The following is a 22,528-nucleotide window of genomic DNA, read 5'->3' on the forward strand; positions in this document are numbered from 1 at the left end:
AACCTTGGTAGCTTCCTTTCACAGCTGAAATTCCTTAGTATATGTCAATTAGATTTTATCCTGGCACAGAAGGAGAACAATTTATTAAAATCTTCATCTGACCTTTACGCCCATCACTAGTGATTCTGAGAGAAACCACTTCATTAGTTTAGTGACACCAACTAGGACTTTGCTGCAATGGTAGGCAAAAGAAACATTTTCTGTACTCCACAGAGCTCCTGAAGTATTAATTACGAGTGCAATTTATCCAATAATTTATCCAACACAAATGAGGGGACAATATAAAGAAAGCAACATACTCAGAGAACAGGCATTGTTAATTCAGCATAAGAGAAGGGATTTGCAGTTATCTGGATGCATCCTCCTCATCAGTCGACATCAAACCATGACGTGAACTCCCTTCTTGGCTCCCGCTTGTGCCTGGTGTGAGCCACGCCTGAGGCAGGCTGGCCAGAAAGCTGGGTCTGCAGCCCCAGCACCTTAGGAAAGGGAAGATGATAAAGGAGTCTCCAGACCCATCACCTTCCAATGCATTGGTTTTAATAGTACAAATCATGGTTCAATGCTTTTCAAATTCATACTTGAATGACAGTATTCTCAGCTGTGTCAGTGCCAGCTTCAACAGCTCCACAGGGGTGCGAGGACCACTTCTGGATCTAGCTCGGAAGGACTGCAGGACTGGCTGACGTGCTGGGCACACAACAGGCATGTTAGCGAGGGATGGCACAGTCCAGATGAGTTTTGTACAGCCTAGCAGTCTGTTCCTCAGAGTGAGAAGTTTGTTTTTATCAGGAAATCCAGCATTGTAGAGCCATGAGGCAAAGAGGATGAGCGGGTACTGCGATAATATCCCAAACCTTTGGTTCTACGTATCTCGTGAGTTCTCTACATGGGATTTAGATCAATTTTTACTGTTTCTTTTGTCTTTCTTGCACTGAAATATACCCAAGTATACCCATAATTTGTACAAATAAAGTGTGGCAGAAGTAAAAGGTCTTAATGAAGGAGCTGCAGCTGCAGAGCTGGTTGAAATGTGGTGATGTGGGTGCCAGCTGGCCAGTCTTTCCCTCACATAGGTCTGAATGAACAGACAAACTGCCAGCTCCACGTTACACATCAACGCTAAGTGACACCCACGAAGGGTACAAAATAACAGGTCAATAGCCTGGAGCTATAAAGGGAAATAAGCTAGTAAAAGCAGTGACAGGGAATGAAAAGGAATATTCAGAGTCAGAAAATGATATTATTAGCCAGAAGTTATTTTGGCAAAACTACTCTTCATTATTTTTTATGCATTTATTCCTCTTAAAAGGAATTTTCCAAATTCTCCTTCTCTCTAGCTATAAAATAAATTATGAATTGAAGGCGAGAGAAGCTGTATCACTTACAGTGGGTCTAGTTACACTCAGTCCCAATATACAATAGCATTCAAACGCTTTCTCTTCTAGCATGCTTGAATAATACTACAAAGCATTCCTAGTCTGATAACCAAGTCAGCCAACAGTGTCCCGTCTGTGCCTGGGGAAGTGTAAGTAAGTCAGTTCAGCACAGCTAGGAGGAACTAGCATGGATTCGACTTGTTGATTTGTGGGGCAATGGGATGAAAAGGGGAAATTTGCTTTGCCTGGGGGGCTCAGAAATTGAGAAAGAGGAGAAAGGCAGCCCATGAGGGAACAAAGACTAATGCAGGAGAGGTCTGTGAGGCCCCTACACATGGACTGCAGAATTTGAGGAAGGGTCTTTCCAAAAGCTGCCAAGCCACAGCCAGTCTGCAGATCTGCAGCCCCACGCCAGGGCCAGCACCGCATACATACAATGCACAGGGAGAGGTGGGCACAAAGCGGCGCTGGGGAAGGAGCACATCCGCAGAGTGCTGAGGAGGAACGTGGGCTTCACTGGGAGGTCTGTCACATCCAGGAAGGCACATCTCTCCCGGGGCTTGTGTTAATCAAATGAATCTATTTGGTTTCATGGCAGACCAGAATGAAGAGATGTCCAAAATCAGTGAGTCTCCAGAGCGTGCATCACTGGCTGACACCTCAGCAGAGAAGGCCACACAAGGCTCTGACACTGACCTAGAGGTTGAAGGTGAATGTTTTCTGACCATCTGCCCTCACTAGCCTCTCCCTTACAATCAGAGCTGTACTTACCAACTGGTATGTATCTGAAATGGAGACCAAGGACACAATCCTGCCAGGGTCCTGACAAGACATGTAATCTGGCAACTGATAAAGGTGGGGAGATATGAATTTCCCTCTAAGAGCTCTTCCTTTGATGCCAGGCATCTTCCTTCAACTGCTTTCTATACACCATGGCTGCTCCTTTGTTCCATCTTCTCTCCTCTAGTCCTTAATAACCAACACTACCAGACCAGCCCGCTGCCTGGGCAGCAGGAGCAGCTAGCTGAAACCAGGGATGGGACCGAGGCCCTCTTTCACAGAATCACACAGAATTACAGAATCTTAGGTGTTGGAAGGGACCTCCAAAGATCTTGTAGTCCAACCCCTCTGCCAAAGCAGGATCACCTACAGTAGGTCACACAGGAACACGTCCAGGCAGGTTTTGAATGTCTCAGAGAAAGAGACTCCACAACCTCTCCAGGCAGCATCTTCGTGTGCTTCTGCTCAAACACAGCATGGCAGTTGTGGTCTGCATACCATAGGTTTGCCACAACTGTCCTGGGGGCTCTCCTCTTATCTTCTGCCTAGTGAAGTCAGTACTCTGGCCAAACATATCTTGCACTCAGTTTTGTAATGGTAGGATTTGTCCATAATTTAGGATGAGAACTTCTTAACTTGTTATAAATGGAAGGAAAATCAAAAACCATAAGAAGGCAAGAATAAAAGACTGTTTTGTTGGAGGCCTCAGACTGAACTGGAAAATGGCTCTGATGAGAGGGGAGTTTGTCTTGAGGTCAGATCATTGAATACATATAACAACATGGAGAAATATGAGCTCTAAGTATGGGATTTGCTGAAGGAATTCCAAATGACAGGTTTGGGTGGAAATACAGCCACCAGCTGCACTGGTATATCTCACTGCAGCTGTGTCAACAACACCAAATGGCCAAGATGAGAATGCTGGGATTCTTTCTGCTGGTTGTAAGCCAAAATGTTCTGAGTTGCCCTACCTCTGCTGGCAATATCAGCTGCATGCTTCAATTAAGATTTAAAAAAATAAAAGATATGAAAATGTTTTTGCCTGATGTCAAGAATTCCCAATTACACCAAGAAAGATTTAGTTGCATTGCAGACTAGTGAGAAGCTGCAGCAAGTCACTGGATGCCAAATGGAGAAGCAAGGAGGATACATTAACTCATGGAGGTCTGGGATAAACAGATGGGGATAACCAGGGGATAATAACCCTTTAAGGGTAAAACGCTACTGTTGTTGCATAGTGTTACCTAGTAAGAGTATTTAATTTATTGAAAAGAGGAAGGACGACACTGAATGCACCACTCATCACTACATTTTTTCTCTGTAGATCCTGAGAAGACCTTTAAGGGCATTACAGACACAGAATTGTACTTGGAAGCATGCAAGCTGCTGGAGGTGGTGCCTGTCTCACACTTCATTCAGAACCTGGCTAAGCCCTACATAAACCTGAACCACCATGGTCTAGGACCCAAAGGTGTCAAAGCCATTGCTGTTGCTTTGGTGGTGAGTACCCAGGAAGAGAGGGACCACCATTCTCCAGAGCAATAGGCATTTTAGGCCTCTCCCAAGCCTGGAAATACAGTGTGGAAGAAGAAGTCATGTATCTTCCCCAGAGGAGCTCTGAGCATCCCTAATGTTTCTAATCCCCTGCACAGGAAACTCCTGTGTGGCAACTGCTGGCCATTGCTGGAGTTACCCCCAAGAACAACCTGATGCTCTTCCATGGCACACAAGTCCCCAGTTGTCCTAACCCCTGCAGGCACAAAGGTAGGGCTGGAGGGACTGGTATCCCCCGCTCTGGGTCCTGCGTAGGGATGTGCAACACTCACCAATGGACAGGCCCAAGATGCCCATATTGGAGCTTGGATCTGAACCTGGGTGTCCAGGCTGGCAGAAAGCAATGAAAAGTCCTACCCATGCAAAACCTCTCCAGAAAAAAATCATCTCCTTTTTACACCAATTTCCATTGCCATGGCTCTGTCACATCGCCTGATCACTGTCCTGTTCAAGACCTGCAATACCTTCTGAAGTTTGGAGGAAATGTCCAGCATCTTTTCAGCTAAGGGAACTATCCTCCTCTTTAACTTTTCCGCAGTTTTTGTGTGTCTCTGTTTACCTTTGTGTCTTCGCAGTCCATTTCGACTGTCACCCATCTAGAGTTGGAAGACAACTGCATTCTGGCCGAAGGAGCTATATCCATAGCAGAGATGCTACGAGAGAATTCCTCCCTTCAAAAACTGGTACCAAATCTCATGTAGTTTGTAGCCAAAATTATTGCTTATTGAGTTCAATAACCTGAAAGAAAACCAATTCATTCCATTACGATTTTAACTGTTGTTCCCATGCAAAAATATTTACATTCTGAAAGTCACGATATTTTGTGCTGCTCTACTTTTAATAAGTACAAGCTTCTGAAAAGCAGAAGTGTGTGTGTGCTGGCAGTCTGGTAAGCCTGGAACTGTTCTCTTCATTAGCAGATGTGATGATAATTACCATAACTAAAACTTTCTAGTTCATGCTTAACCAACGGAAAAAATTTTTTGGTTGGGAACTTTCATTCTCCAATATCATATGGGGAAATTTTTCTAAATAGATTAAGGGAATAATGCAGAACTTTCAGATATGAACTGGTAGGAATGTTCCTTCAGTCTGAAATTGGGGTATACAAAAGGCATTTTGATAGGCAATGCAATCTGTGTTACACTAGAAGAAAAGATTCTTGGCCAAATGCCTCTTGGTTCACTGAAGGGAAAGGCCCATGTGAAACTGATGGCTCTAGGGCATTATTCCTGTGAGGAAGGATACAGAGTTAAACATACCTATAATTCACGTGTTAGTTTCTGTCCTGCTGACATTTCTCATATTGCTTGTCTTGCATTATTCCCTTGGTATCTTGGGCATTAAGAAGACAGTAAAGCTAATTCGTTCTTTGGGGTCGTCCTTCTAATCCTCTCTTCTTTCCTTCTAGAACCTCTCCAACAACCACATAGGCACGGCAGGAGCTGAAGCCATTGCCAGTTTGCTTTTGGATAACTTGTCCTACCTCTATGCTCTTCAGCTCTCAGGTGGGCTGTATGCACCCAAATAGTGGTGGCAATGAATATTACGTGTTATTCCGGTCTCTCATCCTGAGAAGCTTAGCCAGACTATGGGCAATACCAATCTCTCAACTATGTCCCTGATGGGAACCCAGAATAACAGTAAAAATCTAGATTTACACTGATGTGCTTAAATATTTAGCCTAAAAAGCACCTCTGAAAACCACTCCCTTACGAGAAACTTAGATAACTGATGGAGTGTCTCCCACGTTTTGGAGTAATTCTACTCTATGGCGCAAAGTGGAATAGTGACTAACTTCTTAGGGCCAGATACGGGCCATGATTAACTTAAGGTTCCACCTAAAGCACGGCTTCCTGCAGACCCCTGCCCAGCACCAAGGGAGAGACCAGTGCACTGTTAACATACTTCTCTTCCCCAGGAAATGACTTGGGAGAGGAGATTGCACCATACCTTGCTGAGGCATTAATGGTGAGTTACCTGAAATCCAAGGTCATTTGCAGGCCTGGCTGTGTGACAGACTCTCCTTATCTTGAAACTTCTACTCACTCAGCCTCATTTCACTTGGCAATGCCCATATGATTTCCTGGCATAATTCTGCTAAGTGCCTCTTGCGTACTTCAAAAACGAGAGAGGCTGGAAGTAGACAGAGCACGATGGACTGCATTAACATTTTCTCAGAACGGTCATGTGAATCTGACTGAGTAACAAACCTTCAGGACTGTGTAACAGAAAAATAGAACAACATCTGGGCAACAAAAATTTTTCAAGAGGCATAAGTAACCCAACTCTATACCATTTTGCAACTCTCCAGCAAAAATAAGACGTCTAACTTCTCTGGTTAGTTCCTGTCTCACCACCGGAAGCTGCCCTGAAGCAAAGCCTTGACCTGATACCAAAATGTGCTCCTGGTCAGGATACAATGGTGGGAGTGAAACAGGGGCAGGAACAGAATTGCAGGATGTGTTGCAGGCCAGACATGAGCTATGTGAGGGAAGTTTGCACAACACAAAGTCCCATTGCTTTTGCTATTTTGGGAAGATAATCACCGTGATGTTATATGCCTGACAAAACTTTGTCTGGGGACACACAGTGCCATGATCTCCGTGCTGATGATCTCTCATGCACTGAAGATTTCAGCGTGTCTGATATCCCTCCACTTCATCCTCATGTGGGGGCCTTAGCATGGCAGCTGGCTGGAAGATCTCATTGTGTCTGCATATTTGTCTCTCTGCAGGAAAATTGCCTAGTGAAGGAGCTGGACCTCAGCCACAATGAGTTCTCTGAGAAGGGAGGACAGTTTCTGGGACAGATGCTCGGTAACTTAATTTATTACTCCCACAAAGCCAAGAGCACAGGCACTGGGGCACTTGATTGTGTCAGCACAGTAAATATGTATGTCCTTCTCCAGCAAAAATGGCTCGTGGCCTGGTGGGTAGTACAAAAGACAGGGTGCCCAGATTTAGAGCTTCCCGCCTGGTCCACAGGCTCACCCTCACCATCACAGGTGACTCTAGCAGTTATGACTAATGCATAGAATACAAAACGACAGTAACACAGCAGTCTGTGTCATGGCGAAGGGAGCTGAAAGACAAGTCCCTCAGGGAGTATAAAGCAGAAGATTGCATTTTACTGAAATCTAATAGTATCAGACCTGTTGTTTGTTTTAAGCCTTTGATTACAAAGTTCAGGAGTGAATTCAATTTTCCTTAAGAAGCTCAAACCCCAGTGGTTTGAGCCATTGCACAGCAAGCAGCAGGGAAAAAAGATTAGAGAAAAATAAAATTAAGATGCCTAATTTATCTGTTCAGACAAAGTGAAATCCAGAGTGTTCTAGCAGTCCTGGAGAGGGAAAGCAAACAAAACAGTTCCAGTCTGTCAGTAATTTCAGGTGCTATTAGTGCACTGAGAAAGACTTGCATGAATATCTGAAGGCTCTTTTTCCCTCAGATGTCCAGCACGTCTGCTACCATAACAGCCACAAGCACGTGCTATAAGCATCCAGTGTTCCTTGAGCATTTCAGTAACACAATGCCTTCAGTCTAATCAACGCTTTCCTTCTCGAGGTTCAGTATTTCCCCTGATATGTATCTCTTTCTAGTTACACCATATGTCTTTAAAAGATGAATCAATTAAAACTGCAGGAAGGACAAGGCCCTGTGCCACTGCCGCTAATGACCCTGCAGGCAATGCAGAGATAAGCACTAAAACTTGTGACTTTCCTAGCCCAGAAAAATGCATCTCCAAAATTAAAGGTCTTACAGCTCTTCTCTCCTTCTAGCTCACTTGAGGCAGGAGCAGCAGAGATTACTGCAGAATCTGTTACATTTCTGTTTTGTTTCTTAAAGGAATATTTTTAAGTCAGCTAAACTCACCATCTGCCTCCATCCAACCTCCCATCCATGGAAAATCTGGATGAGAAATTCTCTCTGAGAATGAGAGCAAGTGTTGGCAGCAAGTCCTACCCCTCCCAGTGTCACAGTAGACATAAATGAATTCACACATACCCAGCTCTAAGTAGAACTTACACCATGAGGTGTGCTGTGCATGTGAATTGGCACTGGCACGCATACAGCTGGGCACAGCTACCATACAAATCTGAATTCCTCTCCTCTGCTACTCAAACATACACAGAGTCAGTCTTGATATTTTAGATGTGGAAAGGAGAATCCAGTCATTTTTCACAGTGAGAAAAACAGACAGTGTCTATTAATATAAGAAATCCTCCCTTCTCTACATTCCTTCTTCACAACTTATTCTTTGAATATGCCAGGAAAAAAAGTGTTTTCCCTTTCTACTTGTAACCAACAGCCCATTTTCTGTTCTTTGGGTGCTCTGGACACCAAAGACTGTAGGTACAGGTTCCTCCTACTGCAATTAGTGAAGACTGTTGCTGAACCCCCAGCAAACTTTCTCTTAGTCCCTAAGTAGGTCAGCAGCTGTGTCTAGACCACTTTTCATGAGCTAACATTTCAGTTTCTGTCTCCTAGCCAGCAACACAAAACTGGAGATTTTGGACCTGAGCTGGAACTACCTGAGGACAAAGGGGACAGTGGCACTGGGCACAGGTCTCAGGGTAGGAACACCCCTGTTTTGTGATACCCTTCACAGTGATTATTATCAGGAGCTGGCTGAAACACTGGGAACTCACACCCTTGAGGTTTCAGTAGGATTCAGTAACTCTAGCAAGGCTCATTCTACTGACAGTGGCAGCCAGCACCAGGAGAAAGGGTAAAGCATCGAGTACATCTGGTGACTAACATGGGTAGAGAGACTCTGGGTGACATTGCAGAGAGGCTGGATTCACTGGGGGTGCTTGGGTGTGACTTGAGGGATGCTCCTGTTTCAGTCAGGTGAGAAAGGGTAGAGTGGTACAGAAGCAGTAACTAAGATCCCTCTTCTCTCCCTGGAGCGCAATGATGCACTGAAAATGCTCAACCTTTCTTGGAATGGCATTGGCAATGATGGAGCAATGGCCCTAGGAGAAGCTCTCAAAGTCAATAATGTGCTGGTTCACCTCGACATCAGCAACAACCAGATCAACAATGAGGGAGCCAAGAAGCTCTGCAGAGGCCTTGAACTCAATGGAAAACTCAGTATCTTGAAGGTAAAATAAAGCCTAGGCAGGGTTGGAGGAATAAACAGAGGGAGTAGAAAGATCTGCATCAGGAGGGACAGAAGACAGGTGAGCTGTCTGCGCTAAAACTGGAGGAAATGGGTTGAAGGTGAGCAGAGCACAAGGAAATTTCATCCCATTGATTTCTTTCAGTGCAACTAAACTGCATTGTTCCCTCAAAAAATGCACCAGGGCCTGGCATGGCATAACCCCACACCCATTATCACCCCAAAGTGGTTGATTTCTGTTATGTCTAGTCTCAACCTAGGTATTCAACATGTCTAGTGTAGAGCTTAGACATTCAACAGGTCTGCCCATATGCATAAAATGTAGCTGTGAAGGTACACATGTACACATAATAGCATTTCAAGCTAAGGCAAAGGTTCACACTGAGGTTTGCAGGTGGGCAAGACTGTGCCTTTCTCAGTGTGCTAATGATATGCTAGAAATTTATTCAAACACAGGATAAACTGTCATTGCCACATCAGCAAAATGCCACAGCACTACCTAAAGGAGAAGAGTATTATCAAGTCCCGGAAAAAGAAAGCCAAAACCGTCTTCTAGTAAGCTAGGGATCAATGATCCTGAAAAGGTCAAAGCTGAATGACCAGCCAAACTGCCTTCGGAGGATAGGGCTGAAAGCTATAATATCTTCTCAATCGAAGATCATTCTCTAGGAATTCAGCTCAGAAATGTCAGTTTGCTTACAAGCTGCATTCTCAGCTAGATCTAACCACCATCCTGACAGCCTGCAAATGGCAGTGTGGTGGTTGAAGGGCATCTTTAAAGCTGTTCCTGCAGGCCTGTCTTTGGACACCCCTGCCCTTGTAAATCGCTGCAACCACACCAGTCTTTGGGACTGCTGTTTCAGATTGCGTGTGTTTGCCTGGCTTGAAGTAACATCACCAGCTCACACCAAGGCATTTCTCTGTCTGTGTAGCTGCACAGATCGTAGATTGTCTTAGAAGCTGATGACACAAAGGGCTTAAAGGAGGACATGTCTTCTGCTGGCCAATGTTAACCAATAAAGTTTTCTGCCAAATAGTGGGAACTGCACATCAAGTCCAAGGAGGGGGGAAGGTGATGTTCACACTCTAAGAGATGCACACAGCAATGCCAACCCCATAACATCTGATAGCAAGACCTTGTAGGCCAGAGGCAGCTCATCAGCCTGAGCTCTGATCTGCTGTGCTGTCAAGACGAACAAAGGGTATGGGAAATATCCCAAGGGGCACACGCCCATCAGAGGGACCCTACTAGCAAGCACACTTCCAAATGCAGCCCACTGCCTCAGCCTCTGCCCATCGCATGACTGAACATGCTCCACATCGCATACTCCTGCGTGACAGATGTCAGGGACCTGATAGGTAGAATTTCACACAGGGAGACGGAAAGAGGCTGAGAAGACAACCCCACTGGGAAGCTACATTGCAGAGTTTTTGGGACAGAGACAAGAGATGGTGAGATAATAGACAAACCCATCGAAAGGGACCACAGTTATTCTGCAGCCATGCTAGAGAATGGGAGGAAAAGGTCATCCTTGAGGTTACAGCATGCCTTCTGCCTGGCATGAAGTCTTCATTCTCACTATATCCCGATCTATGTCTCTTCTTCCACAGATGGCTGGTAATCCCCTGACAGTGGAAGGTGCTACTGAACTAGTCATGTCTGTCAAAAAGAATCCCAAATCCATGATGGAGGAGATCAACATCTCAGTAAGAGCTTATGTTCTGGAAAGCTTCCAGGACCACACACTATACATTTTTAGGAAGCAGGTTGATCACAGAGCTGCCCCCTTCCAAAACTGTTTTGAGACTTGCCGTTTGTTTCATTTATGCACAGCTATTAATAAAAAGAGACTACTATCTGACAGCCCTTCTAGAAGCCATGTGGAAATTATAGGGCTTTTTCGGTCTAGCTCTGGAGAGAGATGCCTATAGTATCACCACATTTCCCTCTCTTCCGTTTTGCAATAGCAGAACAAGAACAAGGAGTGAATTCCCACTAGAGGATGAATTTTCTTCATCCCCTGAGCTGTCTCCCCCCAGGGTAGCTGAAGATGCTACATACTGTGAAGTGCTTAGATACCCTGTCAGTATGTATGAGAAATAGAGGAAGATGGATGCTTCAAGGCGTTGAAAGTAAAGCAGTTTTATGTAAAAAAAAAAACAAAAAAACCACATTAAAAGGCTGGTGTGGAAGGAAAAAAAATCAAAGAGGCAAAATCTTAGTATGTTACTCTATAGCAAGTCATAAGCATGACACATACTGTTGTAACCTCATGTGCTGCTTCTAAAATGGGAGACCCAGAAATGCTTCTGAGCTCCTGAGTGAAGGCAAAGGTTGCATTGCAGACCAACACTGAGGAGAGAGCTGGGCACGCATCAGTCTGCTCCTGGCCCTTCCATCCATGCATTGGTGCTTCATGGGAGCACTTAAAGAAGATTTCAAGGGCCTCAGGATCATCCATCCATCTTTGGGAGCACTGTGATTAAAGGAAGGAGCATTTTCATGAAGATTATGTTTGGGAATTGGAACATAAATAATATGCTCACACTTGAAATAAGCTAAAAAAGAAGTTTATTGGCAGTCTTGGAGACACACATAATAGGTCGTTACACTTGTATGTGCATCTTTGTCCTGTGGTTACTGTATTAAAGAAAGAAACTAAATCAAAGCTGAATAAATAATATTCATCTATGGTCTTTCCTGAGAGTATCAAGGGCTTTCAACGCAGATCATCTGAAAAACAGGCATTCCTCTAGAGAAGATAACTTTTCCAGCATAAATTAAGATCAAAGAGAATTATTTGCCAAGTCTACAAGGAGTCAGGCCTTATTCTGCAAAGGAAAACTGAAACAGGCTATGTGGGGGTAAAGAACTTCAGTACAGTGTATGTAGTTCTGCTAGTTTTATTACTAATAACCTAATAAATTCATAACATTGGAAAGAGCAATGTGTTTTAGCTAAATTCTGAGAAATTAATGACATTGTTGAAATACATTTATTTAAAAGGAGGCACTCTAGAAATTTTGAGGCAAGGAGTGAATTAACATTAATCATCTTCAATCCAACCTAAATCTCACTATGAATTTCTGTGGTTTAGGGTTAACAGATGCTCTCTTCACCTTGCTCTTCAAAGAGTTTAAATTACCTGGCATTTCACAAGATAAATGATCAATGGCATAAATTTACAATGACATTTCAGTAGCCCATCCAAATGCTTGTAGGCAAACATGTAATCTGTCTGACAGACTTCATTCCACCTGTGATGTAGGGAGTCTTGCATTTCAACTCAGAGTATTTGCAAATATACTGCTCCAGAGATCTTATGCCATCTTAAACCTTTAAGAAATTAGTAAAGGTTTTAATCTTTACTAGGGAACTTAATGGAAGATACAAATAAAAGCCTCTTCCATCCCTTTTCACAGTGATAAATGCTCATCTTGACTTTTAAAAAATGAGTAATTAGTGTGTAAAAGGAATTTTGAATAAGGATCTTATCTAGCAACCTTCACATGGGTTTGACAGCACTAGCAAAGGCAAAGCAATATAAAGGCACATTTTTTAAAAACAGTTTATTGCTTCTGACAACATTTCTAAGCCTGATTGTTCCCCACATTCTTTTCATAATCTGCTCTTTCTAGGGTTCCAACCTGCAGATACTGCCAAACATTTTAGAGAAGTCATGAATCAAAAGAGCCAGCACATGTCTGTCTTCACCAGTACAAAAGAAAGCACTGTCACATTTCAGCTGTCCACGTGTTGTTTTTCTGAACGGTGGACTGACTGCGTCACAGACGCAGAAGCGCACCAGCTGGTTCCCTCCAGCCACTGGTTGTTAGGCCAGGCACAGCACTTTGGCCAGACAGCTTGGGAGGCTGCGCCGGGAGGCCACTGGCTTTCTCATGGGGTCAGGCCAAGACTGGCAAGCCTTGGAGAGAGCTGGCAGCCTGCAGAGCCAGCTCGGGCTCTCCCGTGCTGTATTCCCAGGAGCAGGACGTTCTGCTAGTGTGCACAGTGCGAGGATGTCGGAAGGACTTCTTCAGAGTGTCACTAAGCACCCGTAAAATCGCTGGTGCTGAGTGAAAGCCAGTAAGCCCAGCCAGACCCAGACTCGTTCAAAACTGTTTTCCAGTACTAACAGTCAAAAGCTCACTGCACAGTAAACTTCTAGATGGATCTTGAGCTTCTAAAAATAATCTATAAGAATGCATTGGGAGACTTTGTAAATAAAGTTGGGGGAAAAATACTGTGCTCGATGCTTTGGGAACAATAACAAAAAACAGAAGCTTTTGTGAATTTCCTGGACTGCTTTGAAATTTACAACAGTTAAGTATAAAACTAACATAATACATGAACAATTCCCCTATCATCATGGGTATGAACAAAATCATAGCCATGTTTTTAAAAGATGAGTCAAGGCAAAAGGAAATTTGTCATGCTTAGATTTAGAAGAATAAATTACAGTGATATCAGTAACATTTCCATTGGTAGCTTCCTCTCTAGTATCCCAGAACCCTAAATTAGGACACTGTGCTGCTGCGCATTCTGTAACTGCTAAACTAGAAACCTCACAGTGTGAGTTCTGAAATGCTTAGCTGTCACTATCCTATTTGAAATTTTTTGGAAAATACAAATGTCAGGTCTTGTACTGCTGACCAGAGCTTCCAGTTAGGGTTACCAAAAGTTCTTTTCATTCAGAGACACCTGGACCCTTCCCAGGATAGGTGCATCTTCCTTGTCTGGGCTATAAAGCTAAATTGCTGGAGAAAGCAATGCTTTTAGGCCTTGGATGACATTATTTATTTGTTTGTTTGTTTGTTCGTTTATTTACATTGTGGCCACTAACTGTTCAACTTGCAGTCTGAATCTTAACCAAACTCTCAGGGATGAATATGAGTCACTTGAATCATCTAATCTAAGAGGTCTTTGGTGTAGGTATTTACCTGATGAACATCTATCTTGCATTAAGTTAATTGCCACATAAATTGGTAGACCCTCTTCTGTCTCAGGCATGGGAAAAGAGAAAAAAAGTACATCTATTTAGGGTCAGGTTTCCATGAGACTCCTGGAAGTGAAGAGCAGAGATAGGAGAGAATGGCTGATGTTGACTTTAGATGGATCTGTGCATACAGTCAAGTCTTTGTTGTTCTTTGTGTATTCACACTGACTGCACTTTCCTTCCTCCTATGTATCAGAATGTGGTGGTGAATGAAACTTTCGTCAAGCTGCTGGATTCGGTGTGTAAAATGCGTCCTGAGCTAGATGTCATCCATGGTGCGGTCGAAGGCTATATCACCAAGATTCCCAAACAACATCCAAATCCCATGAAAGTGATTCAGGTGAACTATGGAATTTGGGCCCATAGCTCCCCTGTGCACAGTGTCCATGCTCCACACACTTGGAGGGATGGAGACTGGAAGAAGTAACCTTTCTGCCAAGTGGGAAATTCAGCCAGAAAAGTATATTCATAAAGACTATCACAATGTTTGCATATCTCAGTCTACACAGATGGACTAAGCAAATCCTTTAATTTTCAGAAAACTAATGCCTTGGGATATGAGAGCACTGGGAGGGAGGTTTAAGAATTTAAATAGGTGTTTGCTCACTGTGTAAAACAAACTGATTAATTACAAGTCTGAACCAAATCAGTCTCCATCCTTGGCACAAGCCCACAAGCTCACTTTCATACACAGTTGTGCACACAGTAATGCTTCAGCATCAAAATTAATGTGCTTCATAAAAGCAGAATATGGTTTTACAAGCAGATACTGTTCTAAATGGAAATTACTCAGCTTTTCAAGGTCTGTAATTTCTATGAAGAGCAGCAGATGGTGCTGTCCACCTTGCTGGAAAGCAACGCAAACTCGAGCATTGCTGAGTAAAATAACACTTTTGCACTACCAGCTTCGCTGTGTTTCTTAGCTGCTGTGCAAATTTTCGGCTAATTGGGTGAGCCTTTGCTGTAGATATGGATTCAGATGAACTTCCGCAAAAGCTTGGGCTGTTAGGTCATATCAAACAGTGCTGCTGTGAAGACAGCTAGTGATGCTCACACTAGCACACTTTGCAGTTTTTAACAGCCATTATGCGACTCAGATGTGTCCTCATTCAAATAGGCAGGAATCCAGAGAAGAGCAACTAAAGTGATCAGAGATCTGAGGGAGAGAATCGCCTCTGGATTAGACATCCCAGGCAAGCAGTGGCTGCTGGGATGAGGACCAAATAATACGCAATTATCAGAAGAAAAAGGTTTACTACTGAGTCTCGTTTCAAGCCAGGGTTCTCCCTACTTTAGAGGTATAACTGAGAAGAATGGGATTAACCTGAACCAAAGGATTTTGTTCTGACAGTAGGGTGGCTGCACAAGGAGTTAAGGACTCATATATCTCAGTGATGGGCTAAGTAAAGGCAGTGTGACAAATGGAAGATTTGTCAGGGGAGAGCTGGAGGCAGGCATCACTGGCTGTTTCATGGTTATGCCCCTATTTTCTCTCTGCTTCTCTTAGAACTATTTGAGAGAGAGCAACCTACAACTCTGGGACTTTTTCAGGAATATTGACAAGGATGGAAACATGAAGATCCCTGTGGCAGCCTTCCGGAGAGCCATGATGCAGGTGTGCCTCTGAAAGCATGGCCAGGATGCTCTCCTGGTAGGGAGGCTCTAGGAAACCTCTCTGCTGCAGCACAGTCACCAGCCAGCCTTGCTGGTGACAGTCTTCAGGCTAAAAGCCTAAATTCACCTAGCACAAAAGTCGAGCCCTGAATGAGAGCAACAGAAATACTATGACATCCAGTAAATCTGCAGATGGTATTAGTGATAATGAATCAGATTGAGAGTATCCCAGAGGTGCCCTCTTTGTATAGGATGTACAGGAACTTGACAGATACTTATGTCTTACTGCTATGGGGAAAGTGAAGAACAGTCATTTAAACCCTTGCCTCTACACACTGAGTAGACAGTTCTCTTCCTGCCAAAACCACCATGGTGCTTGGGATCAGCAGCAATGGCCAGCCAGCCATGATGCTCTTTTACAAAAAATGCCAAAACCTCCTTACTTTAATCCTAAAAGAGTGAAATTGCCTTGCCACCACCACTGTCGATTTTTTCCACCCCTTCTTCCATGCACCAGGCCATCTGCTCACCTATTAAAACATGGCCAGGCCCCAGTGTGATATGGAGGATTTTTCTGTTAAAAGATATCCAGGTTTGCTAGCATGTTTCTGTTCTTTTTAGCAATTAAACATCCCCCTGGATCGAAAGCAAATTGGGGAACTAGTGCGCAAGCTCGACCGGAATCAGACAGGGTTTGTCGACTATAGGTGAGTGAGTGACTCCACTTACTGTCCTGGCTTGTCTGTCTTTTTTTTTCATTTGGCTCAGCACCAAATAAACATAACCTTATTCACCTTAGGAGGTGAAGGAACATATGTTTTTGGCCAGTCCATTACATAGCTGAGCAAAAGGTAGATGAAAAATTACCTTGTATGCTTAGAAGCTCAGTTGAGTCAAATTAGAAGTCAATCTTATTTTTCTGTTTGATAAACTTACTGTGAGAGTGCAAGGAAGTCAGAGCTAAATGACGTTTTCATTCATTCTCATAAGACTATGTGAGAAGCTTCAGCTAATCACTGTCCTCCCTCTGAAGCCAGGGTAAGATTTGCCAAGACAGCCTTCAGACCTTTTCCTCCATCCTCAGGGCTTCTCAGTTTTTTTCCTTCTCTCTGATCCTTCTTCTTAGGAGACCTAGTTTTCCCTGGAAACCCGCCTTCAACTATAGAACTTCCCATTCTCTTGAAAGTGCCTCTTCCTTAGTGCCTGTAGCAATCATGTCCAAGTTCTGAGAGCCTGAGCAGTCAGCAGCAAACTCCTCAGAGGTTGTCAGTTGCTGCAGGCTAAACTGCTTGTCATTGGACCCAAAATTCCCCCTAGATTTTCAGTCAGTTCTGACATGTGACTCATCAGCTGAAAACCCTATTAATTATGCCCAAATATTCCCATCCCTCAGCACACACTGATGGGTATAAATACATGCTGTAGTCTAGTTTTAAAGCCAGAAGCAATGGGTCGGTTTGCAAATCTCTTCCCCTTGTAGCCTCTCAATGTTTTTAAAGAGAAGCAAATTACTTTGTTAGGTCTAGTCTTCACATACATTGTTGCCATAATAAAAGCATCCATACTAGACCTTAGTCTGATCAATCTTGAATCAGAGGTTATGAGGGGGTTCCCAAGTACTTTAGGCACAAATTACCAAAATGCAGTTAAGTAATAAGCGGATTAGGAACTGCTGAAACTCAGTGACCTGCCAAGACTTCATTTGGTGCCATTAACACGGCTGAGTTGATATGTGGAGAAAAATAAATAGAGATATCTACTCCTTATCTAGTTTCTTAATGCATTTTAGCACTGTAGCATATAGACAAGAGTGCTGTCCTTACTATTCCCACCTCGGGCTGTTTCCTCAAAGTCCTCCCAGCAGCTTTAAGATACCTGACAGGGAAAGGTTCATTTTACTAGATTCAAACTGGTTCACCTCCTACTTTTCAATCAGTCACTTAAAAGAGAAGAAGCCGGCACAGAATCCTGTGGAAGGGGAAATGAAGGAGGAAGAGGAGGAAGAGAAGAAAGAGCCACAAAAATGAAGCAAGAAGGCAGGTCAGACAATGAAGGATTGTATGAGAAACACTGGAAGAAAGCTCAGAGCGGCCCTGGGCTTGGGGAGGCCCTCCCTGGGGAGCTCTAATAGTTATAAGTTATTAAATGCAGAAATAAAGTTGATGTTCCACTACACTGCAGGTCCCTATACGGTCTGGTCCTTCGGGTTAAGAAAAAGATTGGTCCTTTGGGCCTGGCTGCCAAATCTGTCTTGCTCTACAGAGCTGACAATGCTGAACTTACTGGCAAAGGTGGAAACAAAAAGTGGGAGTGGGGAAACTAAGACATTCATATATTGTTACTATCCCTTCTTGAGGGAAAGTACATGGACAAAGACTGAAGCAAGTGCCCTGTGGACACCACCTACCAGACTTAGCAGTTCTGACACAGGGACTTTTTCAAGATGAGAAAAGTTAAATTTATGAGAAACTACAGACCACGCTGCTTAAAAATTTATGAGTAATAGGAATTTTATTTAATATTTCCATGGGGAAAATATGCTAGAAGGATGGAAGCCATAACAGATTTTAAATGGCTCGACTACTGAGCTCCTTTTTTAAAAACATTTTTAAAAAGTTCAACAATTTTTAAGAAGGAATGAAAGCCTTGCATACACTAATATTTAGAATATAGAAATTAGTATAGTGTGTATACTAACATTTAGAATTCAGAAAATGTAAGCATATATAGATAAGCAGATCCATAAGAAGTACTTTTTGCCATGTGAGCAACTGCCAACATGTATTTTACACCAAGAACCCTGGGGAACAGGGAATTGTTGGCCACTTTGGGAAGACCAGCCTTCAGTGGAAAGGAAAAGAAGCAGCTCACCACCATCTGGTAAGTCTCTCTTTCCCAGCAGAATTCCCACATGGAAAAAAATTTTTGAATTAGAGTCGAGGTGGCTCCAGCACCTCATCAGAGGTCAGCATGACTGTTGACATGATGGCGTTTGTATGACTGCTCAGCTTCGGTAGACTTTAACTCATTACTCCAGCAGGTCTGTGTCCTGCGATGCTTGTGATTCTTCCAGAATTTACTCATGATTGCAGTCAGTGCCCCGGTCACGTATGGGATATGTGGGGTTTGAGACAAAGAATCAGAGCTGCAGAGAGCATTTGCGACGTTGGGTAGTTTGCACATGCAGAGGTATAACTGTGGGGTTTTCTCTTCTTTTCCTAATCATTCCTAAAATATAATTAGCTTTTCTTGACCGTTCCTAAGCACTGAGGTATGTTTTCATAGACACGCAGAGCAAAAACTAAGACTTGGCAAGGCCAGGGGAGCAGTCCATGCCCATCACTTGGCAGTTTGAGCTCCCTTACCCATAAGAGGAACCCACTAATCCCAGACCCCTGCCACCAAGGCCTGGAGGTGGCCACCACGTGCTAGTGCCAGCCCCTCAGTGTCAGCGCAGCGCCAACTGGGTGGGACAGCGGGGGCACCCATCTGCATCCTCCCCTACCCTCCCGCACCCACTGGCTTCGCCCCGAGCCTCTGCTGAAAATGGCTGCCCTGCTTCTGCCCTCAAAAGTGCTACCAGCAGGAGCATCATTTTAACTTCTGGAAGATATTCTGCTTCCGTCCCTCTCCAGAGGCTGGTGAGCAGCAGATGTGGTATGTTTTGTGCTGACTTACTGCCAGGGGGGCTTGAGGGACTGGAGGTACCTGACAACTGGTCCCCACCCATGTGGCAACTCTGACCTTGCTAGTGGGCCCACATTTGCAACACGTACAGAGAGGTCTCAGCACTGCAGGATTGTTTTAGCACCTCTTGCATCCCCTGGCTATGCCAGTATAAAGTATCTATGCTTCTCCCTTCCCTACAGCCCTAAGAAATCCTTTTTCAAATATTTTTTTTTCAACTTAAGAGGCATGTAATGTAAATACCAACATACGCAGGTTGAGAATTAAGGCTGGGGAACCAGGAACACCTGATGATTTTATGTTTGTACAAAAAAGAGTTGGGCTGCTTTTGGCATGACCAGAACTATTGTTACCCGACAGAAAACAAGATTTACAGCATCACGGATCTTCCTCAGAAATGAGCCTCTTGGCTTAGCAGCAGGCAGATGCTCTATGGTCAGTTAAGCTAGATCAGGGGTGAGAAGCTTCTCACTTGTTTCCAGACTGGAAAACGCAGAAGAGAGAACAATGGGATCTTGGGGCAGATCTCTGATGGCAGAAAGCAAAAGTTGTGCTTCACTGTCCCTACAGCACTGGGTTTGTTCTGCAGGAAAGGGTGCATTTTGGAATGGAGGAGTAGCACATACATGCTGTTAAATACCTTTGTCTTTCCTTCCCACAGTAACTTGGGTTTGTGCTGCACATGTTACACACGCATCTTTATCTCAAGCAGAGTGCTGTTACGTATTAGTCATGCATTGCTATTCCGCTTAGGTTTGCACAGAATTGGCTGCCCAACTAAATTGATCTGTCCAATTATTACCCCTAAGATTCCAAATTAGCAACAGCCATCAAAAATCTTCTGTAAGAAAACATAATAATCAAAGAGAGACCTGGCCTGTGGCAGATGTGGCTTTTATTTATTTGACTGTCCAATTAAACGCCAGACTCAACACTGATGTGGCAGCTAGATCGCACCTTTACACCAGGAAAAACCTACAGGGAGACTGGATGGTTTCTTTCAGCTGAAGAGTTTGAGCCCAAATTTCCATTCCAGAAGGGCTTGATAAATAAAAAATATCTACTTTGCTAAACACAAAATCAAAAGAGATTTGATCTCTGGGAACGAACTAGATGCAACCTTCTGTCCTACTATACGGCCTGATACAACTAAAATGCTAGCAAAAAACCAGAGTGCTAGTGAAAATTTTAATTCTCCAAATTCACATGCAAGCAGTGTCGTGGAGGGAGGTGGTTGCAGTTTGTGTTGTTGCAGAGTCTCTCTGAGCACTTGCAGAACAATAAAGCTTTTTTAAGCTTGGTGGCAGCATTTGCCTCCTTGCTGGGAATTCAGGGATAAACTGTGGTAGATACTGAGCAGGGGCGGTCGGGGAGTGGAACATGAATTGCTCTGCTGATCCTGCACCTGTGAAATGGCGCAGAAGGAAATGGTTTGGCCAGCATAAATTAAGGCAGCTCTGAGACTCATCTAACATACCTCAGGAATTCAGCCTGCCAGCACAAAATTAGACAGTGCAGAAAGCTGGCTAAACATAATCTCTGCATCTTCCTTGGTTTGTGAGAGTGTCACAGCCGAGTGACATTGTCAGGTCTCTTCAATATTAAAAAGAAAATAAGACTGTTCAAGTTTCGCATTTTAAACACACAGCATGCACACCAGAGTATTTAATGTGTTAGCTGGTTTAGACAAACCTTTGGATGTCTTGAAGGGGAAATCATCTTTTTGTTGTGTATCTCATCCAGCAGAATGAGACCCAGTTCAAACTGATTTCCTAGGCGCCACCGTAACACCTGGGACAACATATCACTGCATTAAAAAAGACATCACCAGTCAGAATCTCTGGAAATCTCCAAGTATAAAGACTAATGCTATATGCCAAACTATCTCAGCCTGTTCACATTGAAGATCTTTGATCTGTCTAGCTGAACTGGCCTAAAGGTTTTTGGCTTTACTTTCAAAGAAGAAATCTCACGGGCTGCTGAAATGGGTACACTGATACTAGTCTTCATCTTTTAAACTTGCATCAATAGTTCTTTGTTCCAGTGGCCTCCCTTCCATATAATGAGTATATCAAAAGGTGTTCCATGTATATCAGTGGATATACACTTTATTCAAAGGGACATCCTGCAGCTATGCATGAAATCAAGTATTGTGGGACTAGGACCATGCCATGCACAATGTACTAGTCAGTGCAGCCGAAATGCTTAACCCCCCCGTCCATTCATTCACTCAGTAGAACCCCACATGGATCTGTCACAGCAGCACTACAGATGAAGAGATGATGGAGTAAGAGTTTGCAAGGACAAAATTTAATTTTTCCGGCATGAGGCAGCAGATTAAGGTCAACTGACTGATGGGAATGTTTTTTACAAGACACTGGAAAAGGTCAGGATCATAATGGACAACTCAGTTCTTGAAAATGTCTGTTATAGTCGTTTCTTCTTACGTAGGGAACTCCTCATCTATCAACAATACTGAAGCTCTTGCACAGTTTCTTTATGAGGAGAGCCCAGCCAAAGGATTGCATTCTGAATTTGGCCCACCAGAAGAATGCAATCAACCTAGTTCATTCCTTGCCACCCTCTTTCTTGCAGGCTGCTGAGATGGCAGCCAGACACACATCACAGGCTGCACAGATTGCTCTGGTGTCTTCTGTGTCTCAGACACTTCACAAGGACCTTAGTTCCTCCAATGACACACTATCAGGCGTGCATCTTTCATGGGACAAATACGCCAGCTTTCACAGCCTCGCAGGAAGGGGGTATCTGATCATGTCACAGCAGGATGAAGAAACAAGGTCCTGCCCTTTCTCGCAGGATCTTCTTGCCATGAAACTGAGTACGTGCATTCCCTGATGGTCTGTGTTTGCATTTAGGGTCACAGGATAAAGTGGCCATATGATGGGGATCTCCAGGATATGGCCCTCTGTGAGGGACTGAGACCAGATCCAGTCATGATCAAGCCATTTCAACAGTCCTCTTTGCCAGAGGTTTCTCCTCACTCCATCTTTGTGGAGCTGGTAGGGGAGCCAGTTAAAGGCGGCACATGTGCTGAGAAGTCCGAGCAGTTAGCCTACGCGGGGGTACACCCGACTGCACGGCTGCCAGCCCGCCCCCGGAGTCCCTGTGAGCGCACACGCGTGTCCGTGCACCGCGCCTGGGCTGTTCCCTAGGGAAGGACCTGTCCGAGGAGGACCGACGCCTCAGCAGGAGCAGCAGCAGCACTAAACTCGCCTCTCCACCCCAGAGCTGCACCTCTGCCTGCTCTTCCTCCCTCTCCACCTACCAGAGGGCGCTGCGGTCTCAGAAGTGGCTCCGCAGCACATTCCTGGGATGGAGGGAAAGGCAGGAAAAACTCCTGCACGCACACACCCACCCACCCCCCAGGAGACG

The 22,528-nt window shown here is 44.1% G+C and overlaps 1 protein-coding gene across 1 annotated transcript; it reads left to right on the forward strand.

The window, feature by feature from the left end:
• Nucleotides 1-1,970: 1,970 nt before the first annotated feature.
• LRRC74A (leucine rich repeat containing 74A) lies at nt 1,971-22,218 on the forward strand (the record flags this gene model as incomplete). The annotated part of the gene is made up of 14 exons (XM_009870235.1): nt 1,971-2,088; nt 3,484-3,659; nt 4,289-4,396; nt 5,125-5,221; nt 5,635-5,684; nt 6,451-6,532; nt 8,204-8,289; nt 8,626-8,820; nt 10,449-10,544; nt 14,031-14,174; nt 15,342-15,449; nt 16,070-16,155; nt 17,385-17,451; nt 22,012-22,218. Coding segments are annotated over exons 1-14 (1,620 nt in total), but the record flags the coding sequence as incomplete, so codon positions are not given.
• Nucleotides 22,219-22,528: the final 310 nt, after the last annotated feature.

The sequence above is a fragment of the Apaloderma vittatum genome, unplaced genomic scaffold (genome assembly GCF_000703405.1).
Source record: "Apaloderma vittatum isolate BGI_N311 unplaced genomic scaffold, ASM70340v1 scaffold42915, whole genome shotgun sequence".
NCBI classification, from domain to species: Eukaryota; Metazoa; Chordata; class Aves; order Trogoniformes; family Trogonidae; genus Apaloderma; species Apaloderma vittatum.